The sequence below is a fragment of the Chamaea fasciata genome, unplaced genomic scaffold (genome assembly GCF_029207755.1).
Source record: "Chamaea fasciata isolate MVZ Bird 193981 ecotype frontalis unplaced genomic scaffold, bChaFas1.0.hap1 SCAF_7, whole genome shotgun sequence".
Classification (NCBI taxonomy): Eukaryota; Metazoa; Chordata; class Aves; order Passeriformes; family Sylviidae; genus Chamaea; species Chamaea fasciata.
The window spans coordinates 59,804,940-59,826,409 of NW_027094092.1; the positions used below are offsets into that span (position 1 = coordinate 59,804,940).

Here is a 21,470-nt window from a genome sequence, read left to right on the forward strand (position 1 = left end):
CCTGCCATGAGCAGGGACACCGACCACTAGACCAGGTTGCTCCAAGCCCCGTCCAACCTGCCCTTAAACACTTCCAAGGACTATCTCTGTTTTAAGCACTGAAAGAAGTACTAAAAGATAGTTCTGTTTACTTAACAAAATTCAAATTCCACCACTCAGAGTCACTAAACTACTGGTTTAACCATAAACACAGTGTGTGTAATTTAACATACAGATTTAGGATGCAAACCAAGGAAAATTTCCCTGCTCCAGGAAAATCTGAGGGCAGAGGGGTTAGAATGACCTTTCAGCCTACAAGGAACAAAAGAAAAAAAAAAAAACTTTTCAATTTTTCTTTCCAAACCAAATTTTTAAACTGTACAAAACCTGGGGGCAACTCATTGTTCTCAAGGCTTTTCCATCTAAAGCACCAAAGCCCCAAAGCTCCTTAATCCCCTTTTTTCGCATTTACAGCAGTTCACCAAAACCACTCAAGACTCCTGTCCATGTTATTATTTAATATAAATGAGTCTTGGTGGAAAACCCCCAGCCAGGTGCACTGTGCTGCAAAGGTTAAGCCAGGCTTAATTCCCAGCTCAAGCCTGGGGGAAAACCCACCATCAAAGCCATCTTGCTGACCAGGAGCAGGATGAAAGCGAGGCAGTAGTGGGGGTTACAAAAGGAGGGGAGAGAGAAACACCAGAGCACATTTGCATTTATTAACCACCTGCAAAAAGCAGCTGGTACCACAGGCAGCTGCTGGATGAGGCCAAAAAAACCTGTGGATTTCTCTAATGTTTAAATAATTCCTACTTCTGAAAAGGTTTTCTTGTGCCAACACGTAACACTGACACCATGCTCTGCAGGGAAGCACCGGGGGTGGCTTATGGGGAAGAATTTGTTCCTTTCCCATTTAAAAACTATATAAACATCTTCCAGAAGTCTCTTGGCAGAAAAGGATGTCAATGAGATCCTGAGATTGCTTCCAGAGCAGTGTTACGCTTCCCAAAGCCGTGATGCGATGCATCCGGATGGGGAAGTAGATGGGATTTCAGAAGGTCTTGGCCAAGCTTTTTCAGCTCTTGGCTTTGCAGTTGTACCCCCAAAACAGCATCCGTAGATGACACATCACCCTCCCAGGAGAAAAATATATTTGGGATTCAAAACCGCCAAAATACAGGGGGAATTACAGGGGGAAAAAAAATGGATAAATTGGTTAAAATGCATCACCAGGGCTGAGCATCGGCTCCACACCACCCAGAGCCCTTCAGTGCCTGCTGCCCCCTGCCACAGTCACTCTGCCCTGGGGAGAGAATCCACCCTGAATCCGTTGTATGAAACCCTCTAATTTAAGAAATATTTGTGCCCCTTAGATGAAGGAGAGATGCAGGAGAAATGACAAGGAGGACTGAGGTTAATTTCCCCTTCCAGGAGGCCAAGGGCTGCTCTGCTAATCCGGCTCTTACAGGGTGTGTGCAGACACTGGTACCCAGCAGCGCTTACACCACCCTCTCCCCACCAAAACCCTGCACACAAGAGGGTATTTTTGGCATAAATCCAGCCCGGATTCCTTCACGAGCAGCAATACCCCTGCAAACTGCTGCTCTTCCATCTTCATTTTACATCCCCTAATTAGAAGCCGGTGTCGGCTCAAGGAGAAATAATGAACTCCAAAGGATGGCCAGGGACAATTAGAAACCATCCGGTGCAACAGATAAAAATCAGTTCCACTTCTTTCCCTGAGATAATGCAGCGCTGGATCCAAGAGAACACGTTTTCCTTGGCCAAATTTTTACTGAACTGTGAGTCAGTTCACACAACCCCCTGAGATGCGGCAGTGACAATCCCTCTGCAAAGGATGCTGCAAAGTCCCCAGCTCTTTGAAACCACCCCAGCTGCTCTGGGGACCAGGCTGAGATGATTTAAGGGCTCTCAGCACTGGCCTAACTTTAGGGTTTGCCTTCTGGCTCTAACAGACATTGGTGATAATGTGATTTCTTGCAAACTCTCTTACCCATTTCCATCAGCCCTAAAAATGCTGAGAATGCTGGGATGGCATCCCTCTGGAATCACCCAGGGGATTAATAAATGCCCATATTTATTATATTTATTAATAATATTTATTAATGCTGCTTTCTTGTGGTCACGCCCTCAGGTTTTTGAAATAAGAGAATACAGCTAATTATTTCCAACGCATCTGTTTGTTGTAGGCCCTGACTTGAATTTGACCATTCTGTGTGCTTTTTGGATGGCCCAAGGTGAATCCAGGGCTGCTCCTGGCTAAAACAAATGGTCCACGTGGGCTTCAACTTCAGCAGAAGAAAACCAAGTGTGAGCTTATCACCTTACACTCAAGCCTCCTTTTCTTTTACTACAAAAATACTAAGCTTTAATTTAAAAAGGAAACCTAAAATGTTATTCTGGGGCAAGATAAGCTCCCAGAAGGTGGATGGGAATGGCTGCCTCTCTGAATGCTGTGAGCTGGGCAAATGAAGAGGGGAAACCACGGCTCCAAAGGGCATCCCATGCTGGCACACAGATCCCCTACGGCTTGTAAGAGTGCCCCACTTTTGGTTTAGATGTGTCTTCCTGCCCTTTTAGGTGCACACAGACCAGGTTTCCTTGCAAGAAACCTCTCCATGACCTCCAGACTGGGATCAAGCTCAGGGGAATATTCCCAGGTAAAAAACAAGAAGTGGAGGATGGAGAAGGAGTGATGACAACAAAGCTCCCCATCACAGGAGGCAGCTGCTGACCGTGCTGGGAGCATCCCTGTGGGACCCTCCCCAGGCAAATCCAGATTTATCTCAGACCAAACCCTTTGCTGGGCTGGCAGGCACCACAACACACTTACAGAAACTCTGAGGCTGCAAGTGCTCTCATCCCCTGAAGCCTTGGGTTTGGGATTTTTTTTTTTATTTTCTCCCCCTCTCTTCCCTTTTGAAGTGGTGCTGCCTATTTTGGGAGGCAAGGGCTGATTTCAAGAGGGTTTTTGTTCGCTGAGGACCACGTGGAACAGCGTCAGACATTTGTGTTGTGGTTTCTCAGGGTTTTGGGCCAACTTTTTTCAGCCTGAGAAGGGAAAAGCCACCCATTCCTGTAATTAGAGCTGAGGAATTGGGCTTTGCAGGCAGACCTTCCTCCACACAGCGTGGGACAGCTGACAAGATGCTCACCCTCCCTCTGCCCTCCATGAAATCTGGTTTAGAGGGCTGCCAAAGTCCTTGACAAGACACACATGTGAGAGTTTCCAGTGAGAACCAAACCCACCACTGGGAGTATTCAGAATTCTCCAGTCCCCACCACGCTCCTGACACCCAAAGGACCAGCACAGGGTCCATACATCAGGTTACAATTCCAAATAACATCTTCCCCGTGCTTGCAGAAAGGAAAAAGCACTGCAAGGTGCATATTGAACTCTTCGGGACCTTCTTCTTTTTTTTTTTTTTTTTTTTTTTTTTAATCTAAAACTGGCACTTCTGGGCCACAAAGCTGTTTATGGTGCGTCCTCAGGCAGCATCTGATCACATACAGCTCCTTTCCTGCTCTGCTGGTACCTGGAACAGCAGCCTGACCCCAAAAAGTGGGTCTGTTTTTAATCCACACAAGGTTTTGTGCAGCCTGGAAGCTCCCCCAGGGAGAGGGGAAACAAAGCAAACCCCAAGTTCAACTCAGTCCTCCCCTCCGCCTCCTCCTTGCTATCCCAGTCACGACACATCCTCTCCTCCAGGAAGGCTTCCCCGTGCTGGCACACCAATGCCCAGGGCTTTTCCAGAGTTCCTTTGCCGAGAACCCTTGGAAAGAGCTGCCAGTGGGTCACACTGCCCAGCTGGCACCCAGCCTCCTTCCTGGGCACCCCATTCACCCCCTCCCCACGCTGCCCCAGGCAGCTCCAGCACGGCCAGGGCAGAACCTGAGGGAACATTTTTCGGCTCAACATCCCCTAACCCTTGGAGCCTCTTCTTTGTGTGCCTTTTTTCCTTTAATCTCCCTGTGTTCTGTGGCTGTGACTTTAACTGTGTTTGCAGGAGTGGGATAATCCATGTCCTGGCCTCTGAACCACGGGCTGATATAACCCACGAAGGGGTGAAATCCAGGGTCCTAAATGCAAGAAGACACTGGGTGTAAGGAAAATAGTGGTATTAGGGAATTACTGGTATTAACCCCTGCATCAGGAAAAAAAAATCCCTACAAGCAGAGTGCTGCCTCGAGCAGAGAAATGGGAAGAAGCACAGACTGCAGAAAAGACTGTCAAGAAAACGTTTTTTGTTTTTTGTTTTTTTTTTTTCAGAAATGGTGTTTTTAAACACAGTTTCCTGTTCAAGAAACTGGACAGAGAAACAATAACCCGTTTGTTGCTGCTCCCTGCGAGCAGTGCGCACGAGGCCCCATCCAGGCTCAGCAGGGAAGGAACCCTCACAGGGGGTTTTGAAATTCCCTGCATGGCACAAACACACGTGGAGCTGCAGCCTGGCTCCAGCAGGAACTGCTGTGGCTGTTATTTACTCATTTGTGCGGCAGCAGGAGCGGGGCTGCATCTAAAGATGTGTAAATTCAGACCCTGGTGGCTCCAGCAATCCAACGGGATGTGTTTCTGGAAGGAAGCCCAGCTTGTCTCACCCAGCAGCAGGAGCTCAGGAGCTGCTTTCAAGCTCCTTCATGGAATCCTGGGATGGTTTGGGTTGAGAGGGACCTTGAAGAACATCCAGTTCCACCCCCTGCCATGGACAGGGAGACCTTCCACTATCTCAGGGTGCTCCAAGCCCCGTCCAATCTGGCCTGAAACACTTGCAGGGATCCAGGGGCAGCCACAGCTTCTCTGGGCACCCTGTGCCAGGGCCTCCCCACCCTCACAGCCAAGAATTTCTTCTTAAAATTAATCTAAATCTCAGCTCTTTCAATTTAAAACCTTTCCCCTTTGTCCTATCACTATCAGCCCATGTAAGAAGTTCCTTTCCCTCTCCTTTACGAGCCCCTTCTAAGTACTGGAAGGTCCTTGCTTCCCACTAGAGCATCCAGCAAGGTGGGAGCAAGACAGAATAGATGTGAATCCAACCAGGATTTAACTCACAGACAAAAGAATGCATGGAATGGTGACTCAGGGAGTTGGGAGTGGGTGGGGATGGAGGATTAGGGGTATGTTGCAAGGAGGTGCTGCCCTAAACCACGAGTCTCTTGGGGTAAACACAATGCCCCGATGTCCAGGCCAATAAATGCATTTTTTTTTTCTTCTAAATCTATACACAAACCCACGGAAAATCAGCGTTTGTCCCTGGGGAGTCCCGGTCCATTAATATCAAATGCTGCTGTGCTGAACCAAGCCTCCCTAATTATCCCAGAAAATAGCTTTTGCTATGGGCTCCTGGGAGAAATTCCTCCCCTGCTCACGAATGAAGCCAGATAAAGAGCACTGGGATGCAGAAACTCTCCTTCCCAAAGTCCTTCTCCACCCAAAAGGGACGTCCAAGAACATTTCCTCTGCTCAAGCAGCAGCCAGGGCTCCCCACTGCTTCAATCCCTGGTCTGAGGAGCATCTCCCTGCTGAGATTTCCAACAGCAACAGCTTCCACCACACGTTACACTCCAGATGGAGAAACTCCTCCACCACATACAACCATTTCAGGAGGCCAACCTGGAGGATGTGCATCCTTTACACAGCAACGTGCAACCTATGGAAAACCGGGAGTGAGAAACGAAGGGCCTTAAACCAGTCAGGTGAAAGGGGTGGAAGTGAAACCTCTGGAATTGCCCCAAGAAACTGGGATCCAATAATCCCTAGAGTCATTAAAAAGCTGTGGAGTGAGAGCAGGGAGGCAGAGCGCCTTCAGCTGTGACAAAATACATGAGGATAACGGGTGTCTTACGCGATGTACATCTCACAGCCCTCACCCAGACTGAAAGAGACCCGCAGCCTTTTCCATCCTTGCCAACTCGTTCTGGATGTTCTCTTCCCTTACCTCTTTTTAGCCACTTTCACTCATTCAAAAAAGCCACCTAGTCCCCCTCTCTTGTAGGCACCACGGCACAAATTCTGCAAGACAAATTCCTCAGTGTTTCAACCTTCCTCTGGCCTCCACCTCTTGGGAACTCACACGCCCCATCCCAAGCACCTTCCCCTTCCATCTGGGCTGGCCATGTCTTATTCCTTCTCCTCCCTCTCTTCCAAAAGCATAAAATCTTACCAGCTTCAGGAGAAAAGAGAGGCCTGCTGGGTCTCTGAGGCCACCAAGGAACAAACGCAGTATCCAGTTCATCACATGCAGAAGATGGGACACCTCATGACAGGGAATGGCTTCTCACTGACAGAGGGCAGGGTCAAACTGGGAAGAAATTCTTCCCTCTGAGGGTGGTGAGGCCCTGGCACAGGTTGGCCAGAGAAGCTGCGGCTGCCCCTGGATAGCTGGAAGTGTTCCAGTCTAGGCTGGACAGGGCTTGGAGCAAACTGGGATAGTGGAAGGTGTCCCTGCCCATGGCAGGAGTGGAACTGGATGTTCTTCAAGGTCTCCTCCAACACAAACCAGCCTGGAATTCTAAAATTCTATGACTCCCAAACCCTGAGCCCTGCAATGCTCCCCAACAATCCCCAGCAGCAACGGGACAGCCACGGCTGGTAGCACAAACCAGAGTATTAATTCTTTCCCGTTACTGCTCCAAATTAACTCAGCTCAGCTTTCCACCTCCTCTACATACCGACAGCAGATGCATCCCAAAAATCTGCCTTCATCATCCTCCAAAACATTCCTGATTGCTCAGATATTGCCTCGCATTCGAGTTATGACACAGATCCCTGCGCCAGCTAACACGAGACCGCATTGCTCAGCAAACAGGGGCGACTATGGTTACAAGGAAACATCAAATGCAGAACAGCCAGCCTGAAATAAAATTGCGTAACGGATGGGAACAGCAAAACTTGAGGGGAAAATAAAACAAAATTTAAAAAAAAAACCCAACAAAACAAAAAACCAAACCAGCTTCGAGGCTGCCAAAACTGAGCCATTGATTACAGCGCATTTGATCCATTTGCATGCAGAGAGCTTTGCTTTGGAGCCGAGATGGAAACAGTCTTAATATAGCTGGAGAGAAAATATCCTCCTTGCACTCTCCTAACTGCACTTTGATAGGAAGCAGCCACAGAGCAGATGGTGCCTATATATAATCACCAGACCTATTATCCCAGCCTCTTTTAGTAATTTGAAGGATGTGATAACCACAAGGAGAGCAGCAAATATTCCCCCTCCCTCCCTCCCTTCCCCTGCTAATTAAAATATCCAAAAAAAAAAAAAAAGAAGAAAAAAAGAAAAAAAAAAGGGGGAGGAAGCTATAATTATGGTAACGAATAAAAGAATTTCCAAATGAAGTAAATAACTATTTTGTGCACTGCTCCTTTAAACCAGAAGTCAGAAGTTAATTAAACAGCAGTGTGTTACTGAGTCAGGAGAACACAGCAAGTCCCAGTGCAGTGGGGAAGGAGACTGGAGACGCTCCGGATGAATCCAAACCGCAGCATTCCCATCCCTGCTCCGTGCCCTCCTGCCACTTCTCTGCAGATGCTGTGTGATGGTGGAGGGAAGGAGAGCTCATCTCTTTCCATTCCTCTACTTGCCAAAGCCCGGGGCTGCACGGATTCGAAGGATGAGCAACGGGAAGGGGATTCTCTCCAGGGGTTCCTTGCTGCATGAAGATTGTCAGGAAAACATCACAAATGTGATCTTAGTGATGCTTTGAGAGAAGGCTGGGGAATGGTGGTGTTGGGATGAGGTCACGGAGGAGCAGGGAAGGTTTGAGGAGGGAATTACTCATAAGGCCCTTAACAGATGTAAGTTAATAGTGGAGGTGCTGAGGAACATCCCTGGCTCCCAGACGGAGCCCTCAGCCCCTTGCTGATGGCTCCAGGGGTGATACAAAGTGCAGACAGGAACCCACAGGTGCTCACGGGGTGATGGGAAAAGCAAAGCTTCCCTCGGGAGAGCACCAAGATCCCATGCACGGAGTGACCACAGCTTGCTGTGGTCTGTGCCTGTATCCAACAGGCACCAGGGAGGCTGGAAAAACACCCAGGTCTAGGAGGGTCCATCCATCAACAGAACCTCCCAGAGAGAGGAGACTGCCAAGGGGTCTGAGAGAATTACTGGGGCTGTTTGACTTTGCTCCACAACCCGGAGAGCATCAATCAGCTGCCCCGGCAGTTCCTGTGCCACTTCCAGGTCACAAGGGCCAATCACTGGTGACAGGAATCCCAGGGACTGTGGGATACGCACAAAACCACTGCTGCTGCTTCCTAACATGCATCCCCGGGACATCCAGACTGCTGTCAGGAAACTGGAGGTGGCATCAGAGCCACAGGCTTCCATCTCCCCCCACCCCAACTTGCACGTCAAGGGACAAGCGACACATCAACAGCAAACCCATGGCAGGCACTCCCTGCCCCAAGCGCCTACAGTCGCTGATTGCACTGGGATTTCACAAGCTGAGAGGGTGGGAACATCCCTGGGTGCTGCTGGAATAGAGATTCCCAAATTAGGTGGCCTCGTTCCAGCCAGGAAGCTGCAGAGCCATCGCTCCGTGAGCAGGGTGTGTGAATTTGGGAGCAGTGCTCTGGAAGAGCACAGAATCACAGAAGATGCACAGTTGGAAGGGACTCATAAGGATCACTGAATCCAGGTCCTGGCCTTGCACAGGACATCCCAAGAATCCCATCCTGTGCCTGAGAGCGTTCAAACACTTCTGGACCTCTGTCAGGCTTGGGGCTGTGACCACTTTCCTGGGAAGCCTATTCCAGTGCCCAGCCACCCTGTGGGCAAAGAACCTTTTCCTGATATTCAACCTAAACCTCCCCTGACACAGCTTCACGCTGTTTCCATGCGTGAGTCCAGACCAAAGCTTGCATAAAGAAGGTCCAGAGGAAGGAACTGTGTGACCCCAGAGGACACATGCGTGACATGCCCACTTTGGGCACAGCCGCATGTCTCTGGCTGGCGCCCAGGGCTCCCTCTCCTCCTCCCCATCCATGCAGACCAACCATCACCTGCTTCATGGCTTACCCACGCAGGGCAGTTGGCAAGGGCTAGGGCAGCCCAGAGCACACGGAATGCTGAAGTGTCTGGAAGCATCATTTGGTGTCAGAAGGGCTGGATTAGGAGCACTCACGTGTGCCTGGACCAACCACACATGGTTATGAGCCACCCATGGTATCATCACCTGGTGCAAGTCACCGCGGAGCCCAGCCTCAAGGTCTGCTCTCCTCTTTCCTTTTGGAGACCCTTCTGCCTTTTTGTGACATCTCTGCCTCCAGCCACTGTGGTTGATGAGGGGTCAAGCAGAGGAACAGCCACAAGATCTACCCCGCGGCCCATGTGAAAATCCATTTGCCAGAGCACACCCATGGGAAATGTGTTCCCTTTGCTGCCTACTCACTCACTCTGCTTGGCAAGCAGGGATGCCTCACTTGCTCCACACCCTGCTACAGCAGGATCAGCACATCCCAAAAGCTGTAGGCTGCACATATGCCCCGTGCTGTCACTTGCTCCCAAGAGAGAGCAGAGCGGGCACGGCAGCGAGGACCCTGCTCTGTCTCTGCCGTCTGATGCCTCAGGTAACATCAGCTCTGCCTTGCTAACCCCATCCCCACAGAGCCACCTGCAACCCCCCAGGGCTATCCATACCCTCCCTGAGCCACCCATATTCTCCCAGAGCCATCCTGCCACAGGCACTGGAATTCCCCTTGAGCCATCCGTGTCTCCCAGAGCCATCCACATCCCCCAGGGCCACCAGCACGCCCTGAGAGCCAGCAGCTGCCGGTAAGAGACTCCTGCCCCATGGCTGCAAGGATGGGCATCCCCAGGAGCAAAACCACCTGTGGTCTGCAAGTCCTGAACGAACAGAACAGGAGAATCACCCTTCCAGATATCCTGAGCTGGGTGTTCTTCGGTGGTGGATGGGTTACTCTAAGTCACCCTGTGAATCTGGCTCTTCTTCCTTTCCAGTTGTGGTTAACCTTTAACATCATAACCTTTCCAGTGCAGGTTATGATGTTTGGGAGACAACAGATAAACCTGGCTGATGGATTTGGGTGTCAGTTTAGAAACCCTGTGGAGATGACTCAAGGTGGGACCCCAGCATCACATGGACCTTTGTCACTCAGCCAAAACCACAGTGAGAAAAGGGATTCTCTGGGAGCAAAGAAGTGAAGGGAATGTGTCAAACGGGCTCAAAGGAGGATCCAAAAGAGCAGGGGCAGCTAACCTGAAGTTTCAAGGTTAGAACAGGAAGGGACACTGGCTATAAAACACACTCAAGAGCAGTAACAGATTTTTCCCAGCATTGCTGACACCTCAAAAGGACATTGCTCTTGCTCACCACCACTTCCATCTCCAGTGCTTGATGGCCTCCAGGATGTGGTGGGTGACCACTCATCTCACTGGCTGAGTGACGGTGTGCTGAGCATCTGTGCCTCCCAGGGACAAGGAGCTTTGAATTTATAGAGGGGACAGAAAATCTGTATCTCCTGTTCAGTGCTGGAGTAGAAGATTATGGATGTTCTTGATGATCTTAAAGGTCTTTCCCAACCTAAGTGACTCCATGACTCTGTGTTGTTCTCACTCACAGTCCTGTTTGCTGCTGTACTGATGCACATGGATTTCAGCAAGTAACTCAGCTCACACCTCATCTTCTCATAACAGCAATTCTGATTTCAAGCTACAGGATTAGCAAGATTTTGTAGCACTGGGAACCTGACAAAGTGTGAGACTTCTGGAAGTGTTCCCTGCCCGTTGCGTGTGACACTGGAGGGCACGAGCAAGACAACAAATGTCCTTGTCTGCCATCACTGAGAAGCTCAAGTGTAATAAAGACCAACGAGATTTTCTCAGTCTATCAGTTAGAGGGAAGAAAAGCAGGCATGAGAGGTGTCCCCAGCTGGCAGGATGAGTGCCAGAGTGCCAAGTCTCAGCAAGGCCAACTGAGGAGCAATTTTCTCAAGGCAATGCCAAAAGCTAATCCACCCCCGGCAAGAACAGGACATTTGTTTGCCTCACTGCTATAACCTCACTAAGGCTTTTTCATTTTCTCATGACACGTTTTGCTAAGTCTGCATGGGAGGAAATGTGTGAGGCAAACACAGGCTGAGGACACACAGTGCCCTCTCTTCAGGTGCTACTGAAATCTACACAGAAGACAACAACTTTCATCAGCTGCCCATCAACCCAACACGGATCAGGGTGGTCCTGTGGGTTAAAACGTGCAGTAATCCCATTACCCAGCTCAGTCTGGGGACCGGCTATGGCAACAGGGTTGTCTCCAGTGGTAGGCAGTGAGCTGCTGCACAGCAGGGTAGGGGAGAAGAGTCAGGAAACCCACACTCTGTTCGTGGCAGGTGTTTTCTTGGGGTTGTTTGTTCCACCTCAATCGCCCGATGACTCGGGGAGAGCTCCAGCATGTTCATCTGCCCCCTCACTGGGGATTCCATAACTGGAGCAAAATCCTGCAAGCCATGTCACACACACAAGCCATGTCCTGACACACAGTCCAGCAGCTGCAGGTCTGCCTGTAGGGCAGGATCACAGAAACACAGAATTGCTTGGGTTGGAAGGGACCTTAGAGATCATCCAGTACAATCCCTTGCCATGGGCAGGGACACCTTCCACTATCCCAGGTTGCTCCAAGTCCTGCCCAATCTGGCCTTGGACACTTCCAAGGATGGGGCAGCCAGTGCCTCGCCATCCTCACAGGGAGGAATTTCTTGCCAATATCCAGTTTAACCCTGCCCTCTGCCAGTTTGAATCTGGGCTGGGGTGCATGGAAGGAAGAACCCTGATTTACTTCTCTTCAGCTCTAGGACAAGCTGGAGATTTTTCTTTTTCAGGGCAAGAAATTTGTACAGGTGAGTATTCCTCCTCCTCCCTTGCTCTGCTTGCTCTCCTTCTCCTTCCCCTTGCAGACAAACACCACCAGTTTTCTGGCAGAGACTCCCATGGGAAGGGTGTAGCAGGCCTGAGCACCCAGCATCTCTCCCATTTGTGCGGGAGAGGAAGGGTGGCTCCAGACTGGCAAAAGCTTTGCTGGTCCAAGGATCTCTCTGATCCCTCTCTGGGGAGCCCAGGCAGTGCAGTGACACTGAAACACCAAAGAGAGCAACAACCCTCCAGTATGAACACAGGGCCAACACCTGGGATTCCTGCTCTGTGGGATACCCCCTGACAAGGTCTCTGACTGTTTCTATGCCTCGCTGACCTGTGACTTTATGGTCCAAATGAGTCCATGGTATCTGCAATTCTCCTCCTCAGCACAGCTAATGACAGTCCCTCCTTTGCCTCTGCACAGATTCCCTTCCGAGAGGGTGGAAAACACAGGGCTAAGCTGCGCTTCCATTAGACAACACATCCTGTCCTGCCATCAGACCGTGCTCGGGCGGAGCCAGCTACAGGGGTAGGGAAGGAGCTGGAGCCCCCACGCAAGGAGCTGTTGGCAGCTTTGAAAACAAGCTGCTTTCCTCTGTCCTTTCAGAGTTTCCAGGCCGTGTCTCCATCACAAAGGCGTTGTGCAACCCCAACATTTTGCAACTGCTGCCTGGCCTGGCCACAGAGCCAGGACTCCAGGCTTCATCCCGTCCCCCATGCCAGAGCAGCTCCAGCCTCCTCCCTGCCTGTGCTCCCGAGCCCAGGCCAAGGCTGTCTGCAGTCCCAGCATGCTAAAGCTCGGTTTAAAGTTGCATCTCAAGCTTTGCAGGGATTGCTGATGCAGTGGATGGGAAGGAGCACACAAACATCACGGTATCCCAGAATGGTATGGGTTGGAAGGGACTTTAAAGCCCATCTGGTTCCACTCCCCTGCCACGGACCAGACACCTTCCATTAGACCAGACTGAAGACTCATCCAGCCTGGCCTTGAACACTTCCAAGGATGAGACAGCCAGAGCTTCTCTGGGCCAGCTTCCATTGTTTGGGGCGAGTCCAAATCCTCTGATCACTCCAGACCCAAATTCATCACTTAAGACACTGGTCCCACTCCTGGAGCACCATTACTGTGGTAAATCCAGAGTGACTCCTTCAGAACACTCCAGACTCACCTCCTGCAACCTCTCCTCAAGCCTTGGCTAAACCTTGGCTAATCCCTGTCAGGGCAGTTATGGGAGAGCTGGAGATGAACCAATCCTGGACCAAATCTCCAAACTGGAGTCTAGGCTGAGTCAAAGTCAAGGACAGCACAAAGCAAAACATCACATGAGTTTCAGCCGCCCATATTTAAGCCCTGTGCCACGAGAGCATTAAACCTGATGGTGCCACAGCACCAGAAGAATGTAGCTCAGGCAAGATCACCACATCGCTGTTTCTGGGAAAGACTTTGCCCCATTTTGGTGTCAGGAACAGGCAGTGCCTTTGCAGGGATGGGTCAGGGAAGGTTGGGCCCTGCAGGGTGTTGCTGGATTAAAGCCTCTGCACAGATAAACACCTCTGAGCAAGAGGGAAAACTTAAAACTAATAACAACGCTAAAACCTAAACAAACACTAAGGAGTTGAGGGCTTTGCTCTGGAATAAAAGATTAATAAACATATCGATTGAGGCAAGGGGCTGGGACAAAGGCTGACAGCCGTGTTTATTTTTTAGCATCTATCTGTGGACTTACTAGGCTTTTGCCCAAGCCAAACATTGTGTTAAGGAAGTTTATGAACTGACACATGAAGTGTGGTTGGGTCACCTCCAGCTCAGCCCACGGTTGTCTGAGCATGGTGCCACCAAAATATGTCTGCAGGAGTTACAACAGCTTAACACGTGGGCCCTAAACTATCACTAGGAGAGGATGATGCAGCCAAGCAAAGTGACAGAGATTGAGGAGGAATCCAAGCAAAATGTAAAGTGTAGGGCTGTTGGCAGACCCACAGGTCTTCCTGTCCCAGTTGCTGCTGAACACACCAAATTCAGGGAGAATTTAGGAAAAACCACAGCACCGAAGCAGCTCAGGCACTGCCGAGTATTTCAGCTGTTGCCTCAGTTTTGGCATCTTGTTCCAGTACTTGGGGATCACAATGGCCAAGGGGTGGAACACGTGGAACCAGACCCCTGCTGCAGTCTCTCTTCCCACTGCTTCCATGCTGTGCAAAGCCTCTGAACCACCAGGCATGCAAAAACATGGAAAATCCCCCAAAAAATAATGCTTGGAGAGGTTTAACAGACAGGCTGCGAGTAAATTAATGGGGTTTTTCTCACCCTGCCTCCCTGTTGACCTTTCCCATGCAGCTCAGTCACCCTGGAACAGCTTCATAGCACAGGGTCTGGCTCTCAGAGAAGCTGAACATCACACAGTCCCACAGCAGCAGGAGCTGGGGACTTCACAGACAGGGGATTGGTTGGGAATGATGGTTTAGAGTCCGTGGAGAAGCAGAGATCCTTCTGCTAAACCCCCACATGCCTGCAAGGATGGACACAGGAGAGGCAGGGACCAGGGTGCTACAGCAGTATACCCAGAGCTGTGTTTTGTACCACTTTTGATTTGAAACACCACTAAAAAAAAAAAAAAAAGCAATTCTAACAGGAGAGAGAAAAGCCCAGAAGCCTTAAGTGACCACTTTAAAGCTTTTAGCTATTTAATTGTGGCTTTCCACACTCTGACAGAGAAACCAGGGCTGCTGCCAACAAGAACCTCTCCTCCCCAAAGTGCTTTCTGCACCCCTGACTTCTAGGAGATGCTGATAAAGCATCTTGGGGAGACTCCTGAATATCCCAGAGTGAAGGAGGACATGCAGCCCTGCAGGTGACATGGTGGCAGTCACCCAAAGGTGTGACAGCCCTCCACAGAGCGAGCGGGTGGGCAGGGGAGCTTCTGCACCCCACGGAGAAGATGCTGCATTCCTGCTCTCCCAGAGAAGGCTCACAGGTATCAACGGCTGCTTTCAACACCAGTTACAGCTGCACTACAGCATTCACACAAAAACCAGTGTTAGACAGATCTCCAGGCACGGAGCTCTCCGTGCGCCCAAGCCTTGGGTTGGGCTCTGCACCATCCATCAAAGCCTGGCAAGGTCTCCATGGGGGAAGAACCACCAAGCTCTCCTGGAAAACACTGAGGACTGTCCATCTAAACTCCTCAATCACCAGCAGCTTCACACCTCTGCACTGCAAATACAAGGGAACGTTTTCACATACCCTGAAGCTGGTGGATTCCAGTTCTGCTTCCAAAACATATGCCTGCACTCAGGGTCCCAATCCCATTTCTTCTCAGTAAGCCCTCAGCACACTTTTGGACTTGCCTCAAGGCCCCCAGCTCTCTTTTGGACGTGAAGCATCAGCTTCCTGCTTGCTTTAGGCACTCTTGAAACACAAACTGTAAAGCTACACGAAATGCAAGGGGTTCCCTTCAGTAATGCATTTTTGCTCTATCTTTTTCTTACTCTTTGCTGTTTTTCCCTCCTCTCCAGTTCCTAGGTCTTTAAAATCTCACAGCACTTGAGGGAAAGAAACCCCAGAGGGAAAAACCTAGAGGAAAGAAACCCTAGAGGGGGAAAAAAACCCCAACAAGGCAAGCGGGAAATAATAAAAAGCAGGTGAGGAAAGGAAAAAAAAAAAAAAAGAAAAGAAAAAGGAGTTTTCTATGGCCCAGATGAGTTTGGCCCCTCTGCTAACCACGCCAAAGCAGCAATTCCCAGTGGGATGAGGGGGGCTGTCCCCAGCGGGTACTCACTGGTGCTTGTGCTAGTGCCGATGGTGTTGATGGTGGTGGGGACGGAGGAGGAGGAGTAGAGGGGCAGGTGGCCGTTCTCGCAGGCCAGGTTCTTGTCCTGCCAGCTGGAGGCGTTGACGCTGATGCCGGAGTCCCGGGAGTTCTGCCACCCGTTGAGTTTGTCGTCGGAATTCTGTCTTTGGTGATAGTAGTGAGCCTGCCCGTAGTCCACCGAGTCCGAGCGGCCGCGGCCCTGCCCGCCGAAGCCCCCCGACGACGTGCGGTCCTCCAGGTGGTTCAGCCACATGGCCAGGGCGCTCCTGTCCTCCAGGGAGGTGGCGGGGTGGATCAGGGCGTAGGACAGCAGCTGCCTGCTCTCCTCGATGTGCTGGTTGTGCTCGATGGAGTGCGCCAGGATCTTGGGCAAGAGTTTCATGTACTCGACTTTCGCCTCGATGTTGCCGGGCTTCAGTAAAGGCAGGTGGGTTAGCAAGAGGGAGATCGCTTTATCCTTGGATTCCTGTTGCCACTGGTTAATGATTCCTGTGGAAGGAACAGGGGAGGAGAAAAAAGAAGATGACTGAGAAACTGAAAAACAGAGCTAATAAAGAAAGAACCGGGACCTGGCAGGGTAAATACAACACGCCGAAGGGATTTCCACGTGTGTGGTACCACAGAAGGAGCATGTCACTGAAGGGGAAGTGTTTTGAGAAGTTTCATTATGATTTTCATTCTCTTCTTTTAGCGTTTGTTAACAAACCTACACCTTTAAGTTTGGGTCTGCTTTGCTTTTCTCCCGATCCTATCTCACGGCAGAAAAGACACTCAAACCACCACAGAGCACCTCCCTGGCAAGGGGACCGCCACCCTCCAAAACCATTGCCAGGGCAAAGTGTGCCAAACTGGATGCCAAAAGCTACCAGGTGCTCCTGAAACTACACCCAACTCTACTCCACTGCTGTTGTGCTTATTTTAATCAAAATCACGATTTGGCCCAGATTTTCCATATTGTTGCAGATTACAGAAAATACTACACAAAAGCTCTCCGTGGATAAAGCTACCCTTTCAAAAGAACTTGGTTGGAAAATTGAAAAGGTCAAGATTCAAAGGAGATAACACAGGTGAGAACCACAGAGGGAAGAAGCTTTCCAGCAGGAACACAATCATCCAACCAGGGTGTTGGTGCATCCACCAGCCCCAAAGGTAAGGAGGGAAGGGCTCAGCTGAAGCAGCCCCAGAGCTCCTGTTCCTCTATTAGATCAGAGCAAATAGGAGAGGTTTTAGAAGACCAGGAAAAAAAAGGAAACCTTGGGGTTAGATTTAAATATGCAGAAGGAAAAGTCAGGGAATTACAAACTGGTCACTTAACAGGAACTCTTGGAAAACTGATGGAACAAATAATGAAACAACCTATTTGCGAGCACTTAGAAGATAACAAGATGATAAGTGACTGCCGACACCCATTTGTCAAGAGCAATTTGATTTCCTTCTGCGACAGAGCAACTGGCCTGTGAATAGCTGGAGGAACAGGCAGTGCTGTATATCTTGATATTCATTAAGTGCTGCTGCACATGGCTCCCTCAGCAGCACAGCAGAGAGAAACTGCTCTAATGTGGGCACACAACTCATCCGAAAAACATATGGAGGGAGCTGGTGGTGCTGATTCACTGTCAGACTGGGAGGATGTGCTGGGCAAGGAGAGCTGTCCCGGCCCTGACAGCACCCAGCACGTCACTGGTGATAAGGGTGACGTGATGAACGTGATCAGCACGCAGGTATCGTGCTGAAAGACAGGAAAACGCTCAGGAAACAGGACTAGAGGTCAAACAATGTTGAGGACTCGAAGGGGTGGCATGAAGCTGTGCCAGGGGAGGTTTAGGCTGGAGATCAGGAAAAGGTTCTTCCCCCAGAGAGTGGTTGGGGCACTGATCAGGCTCCCCAGGATTGGTCACAGCACGAGCCTGCCATAGTTCCAGGAGAATCTGGACAATGCTTAGTGCTCTCAGGCACAGGGTGGGATGGCTGGAGTGTCCTGTGCAGAGCCAGGAGTCGGACTTGATGATCCTTGTGGGTCCCCTTCCAGCTCAGGATATTCTGTGCTTCTATGAGACTTGGAGGGATGTGAAAGAACATCTGCATTAAGCAGGTGCAAACATCTGCATGCAGGTGGGAACAAACAGCTGTGCAGCAAGAGCCTGGCTTGGGAAGCACCACATCAGTCAGACACCGTGCTGCACAGAAAAGCTGCACCAGCCAGCCTGACACTTGGCTGAGAGGTGAACAGTGGCATGGACAAGCTGCTCTGCACATCTGCTGCTGCCCAGGGAAACGATGGAGTCACCTCTGGAGGGATTTAACAGGCATGAGGATGTGGCCCTTGGGGACACGGGTCAGTGTTGGCCTTGGCGGTGCTGGGGGAATGGTTGAACTCAATGATCTCGGAGGGCTTTTCCAACCTAAACAAATCTACAATTCTGTGACCTGAACTGCGGCAAAGATGAATGAGGCTGGACATGATGAAAATGCCTTCTGTAGGGCAGGATGGCCTAGGACATTGTGAGATCTCCATCCTCAGAGGTTTCTCTGAAGAGCTGATACAAACTCCGAACATCTACCAAACCTACCCACACCAGCCAGCTGACACCTCCCAGCTCCAGGGCAGTCTCTCCTCCAGTGCTGACCAAACCTCCCTGTAAAGCCTTCAAACTTTCAGCCCCCGTCTCAGGCTGTGCTACAGGAGCCACAGCTGAACCATGTGGTGGAGAACACTCCCTCCTGCTTGCTTCAAACACACACTGCCCAAAACTTCATCAGGTGAAACACTGAAAAAAATCCCCCCAAATGTTACGTTCTCTCTCCCTGTCCGCTGTCTTCAATCCATCCTGTACAGGAAGCTGCTCTAAATCATTGATTATCCCTATAGCCTCTCTGTGGTTTTGAGCTAGGATAACTGAACCCACACCACAGAAATGCAAATCTGGATCTCCATCTGTAGGAGCATTCATCAGGTTTGCACTTGGGAAGGCACAAGAGCAAATCAATATCCAGCTCAGGATATCCTGCGACCCAGGAACTGGACTCCAGGATCCTTGTGGGTCCCCTCCACCTCGGGATATGCCACGATTCTATGATTCTGTGTGCCCAATGGGGCCAGCCAGCAGCTAACCCAACCCTCCCACCACTCCTGATCCAGAACAGGGCTGTCAAATCATCACCTTCTCCTAGTTAGGACCAAACCCTGGACATCAGTTTCCTGACACGACCGCGGTGGCGAGCAGCACTCACCCCTCCAGATTCACCTTCCCAAGTCCCAAGGCATGCAACTGTTTTAATAGGAAGCCACTAGATGGCTTGCTGGAAACGCTGCCGACTCTCCCTGGAACTTTCTGCACTGGTATTTACTTCTCCACAGAGCTCCCCCTCCTCCAGAGCCACTTCCTGAGCCAGCAACAGCGTGCCCTGTGCCGAAAGGAGCAAGGGACACGACGTGGCACAGCTTGGGTGGAGAAGGAACTGCTGCATTGCAGCCGAGGGGACTTCTGGTACTCTGGGAGTGCTCCTGTGCCCGTGGCAATGCTGTGAGGTTGTTTTGGTGCCAAAAAAATGGGATTTGGGAGAGTAACACTCAGCATAAGTGATGCTGTAAAGGATACACGAGTGTAGCAGGACTCAAGAGCCACCAGAGCGTATCCATGTTTTCCATATGCAGATGTCCCTGCTCCAGGCAAGGCTTCCTGTTGGGATGAATCTGATTTATCTGTTCCCTCTCTCTTAGTCAGCTGCCTGGTGAGTTGAAAACATGTCTTATTTTCTTCCATCCTCCTGCAGAGAAGGATGTCACACCCCGATATTTTATCATCACTCTCGTGGTGGTTCAGCATCACTTTCAGGCTGGCACAGCCAAACCCCAGCCTGGCACCAGCTGGGATTTTGTAGCAGCTCAGATAAACTGAGAAATCAAAGATCATTTAAAAAAAGGCCTGCAATGCACTGCTCAAAAACGTTGGTGCCACTTAAACACAGGAGCAAAACACACACAGAAAAAGCAGAGCCTGGTGTAAACAGGGTGCAGGAGAGGAGGAGGAGGAGGAGGAGGAGGAGGGAGGCAGGTGGCCATGGCTGGACTCCTCCTCCTCACATGGGGGAGAGCTGAGCATGAAGGTCTCCCCTGGAGAAACACAGCACGGCACCAGAGCTGCTTCCTGGGAATTTAGCCTTGGACCACCAAGAGATTGGGGGTTTAAACCACAATCCCAAAAGATGGAGCACTGACCCAAAAGCCTGTGGCTGATGAAGGGCTGGGTGCCCTTCCCGCCCCAGCCCAGGCAGGAGCTGGTCTCCTTCTCAGCCAGCAGCAGGATGTGCACAATTAAACAAAAATGGAAAATAATTAGATCTGAAAGAGGTTTGGCTCTCTCTGAGATGGGGCGGAAGGTCAGGCTTAATCCCATCTGCCAGAAAACAGAGGGATCTGGAGAGGGCAGCGCAGGAGAGGGAAAGCTGGAGCTGCCTGTGGGCAGGGGGAGAGGGGCTGGCAACATCCCAAAGCCCCTCTCCACCCTCTCCCTGAACACAGGAGCCCCCACTTCAGCCCCTCACCTGCTCCCATGCACTCCTGGCCATCTGGGATATCTCATCCTTTATTGCCAGAGCAAGCACTCCGGGGCAGCTGAGATCAGAATGTGTTTTGGGATCCCACATCCCGGGGTCCTGACACAATACCTGTGGTGGGTTGCAGGCACTAATCACACGACAGCCTCATTAGTTCCCCTGGATGCTGCTTCAGGGATGCCTGGTGCTTCCCATCACAAGGATTTCACTGCTCTGTGGAATGTCACAGCTATTGACAAACCTGAGCACAGAGAAAGCCCCAAAGACAGAATCCCCCCCTTGCTGCCTTGAAAGCCCCCAAAATCCCCGTCCTGCCCACTGCTGCCATTGAACCGCCCTCTCCTTTAGGAGATGAGGTAAGATAACAACTGACCAGCCCTGCACTGGGAAGGGATGGGAACTGCTGGTACTCCCAAAGCAGAAAATCCCGACTTTTATTACGGGACATTTTCTTGGATGAGAAGCTGAATGAAGGTGGGATGTGAAACTACTTTCTACTGAAGGATTACTTAACTGACAGGATTTTGCTGCTAGACAGCCCAGCTGATGCCTGAGCAGCATGCCTGTGGATAAATCCAGCTCCAAATATAGTCGGGTCCTGCTTCCAAGACTGAAACCTGTGCTTGTGCTATGAATAGGACCAACACCATCCCCAAAACTGGGGCTTTCTGCCTGGAAATAGAGGTGAAGTTTGTCAATTTATTAAGCTATTAAGGGATTTCTCTGTCACACATCTCCTTAATCACTGCTGGATCCCTGCAAACTGTTAACTGCCACCGTGTCCAGTGGTGATGGATCCACCTCCGATGCTGCCCTGCATGAGGGACCTCCCTGCCTTTACTCTGAACCTGCCTCCTGAGGGATGAAGGGGTTATTTCAATCACCAGCAAGGCTCATGGCCATGATGCCCCGGGAACAGTCACAGTTTCCCAAATGTAAAGCCAGACCAGATGGACAAAGGCAGGGATAGACACAGTCCCTGCAAAAAACAACGTGAGTAGCACACTGGTGCCTGCATTTACAAATCCTGAAGGATCAAACTGCAGGGGCTTTAATTCTAGCTTTGATTTTTGCAAACAGACTTCTGGGCCAGAAGATTCCAGTTTAGAAACACCACCCCTGCTGAGAGGGATGGCCAAGAGCAGCTGTCAGCACAGGAAAAGAACGTGTGGGTCTCACCAGGTGATATGTCTTCAAGGAAAGACGATAATGCCAAGTAACTCTCAAG

The 21,470-nt window shown here is 50.6% G+C and overlaps 1 protein-coding gene across 5 annotated transcripts in view; it reads right to left on the reverse strand.

Annotated features, from left to right (window-relative positions):
• The window catches only part of SAMD4A (sterile alpha motif domain containing 4A), a 98,430-nt gene that overhangs the window by 21,133 nt on the left and 55,827 nt on the right, over window positions 1-21,470 (reverse strand). For all 5 annotated transcript variants that reach the window (XR_010721974.1, XM_066189112.1, XM_066189110.1 and 2 more), the window contains exon 3: window positions 15,653-16,174. Coding sequence is in view for 4 of the 5 variants with exons in the window: in XM_066189112.1 (XP_066045209.1) it covers window positions 15,653-16,174 (522 nt within the window). In the remaining variant the exon portion in view is untranslated. The remainder of the gene's footprint in view (window positions 1-15,652; window positions 16,175-21,470) is intronic.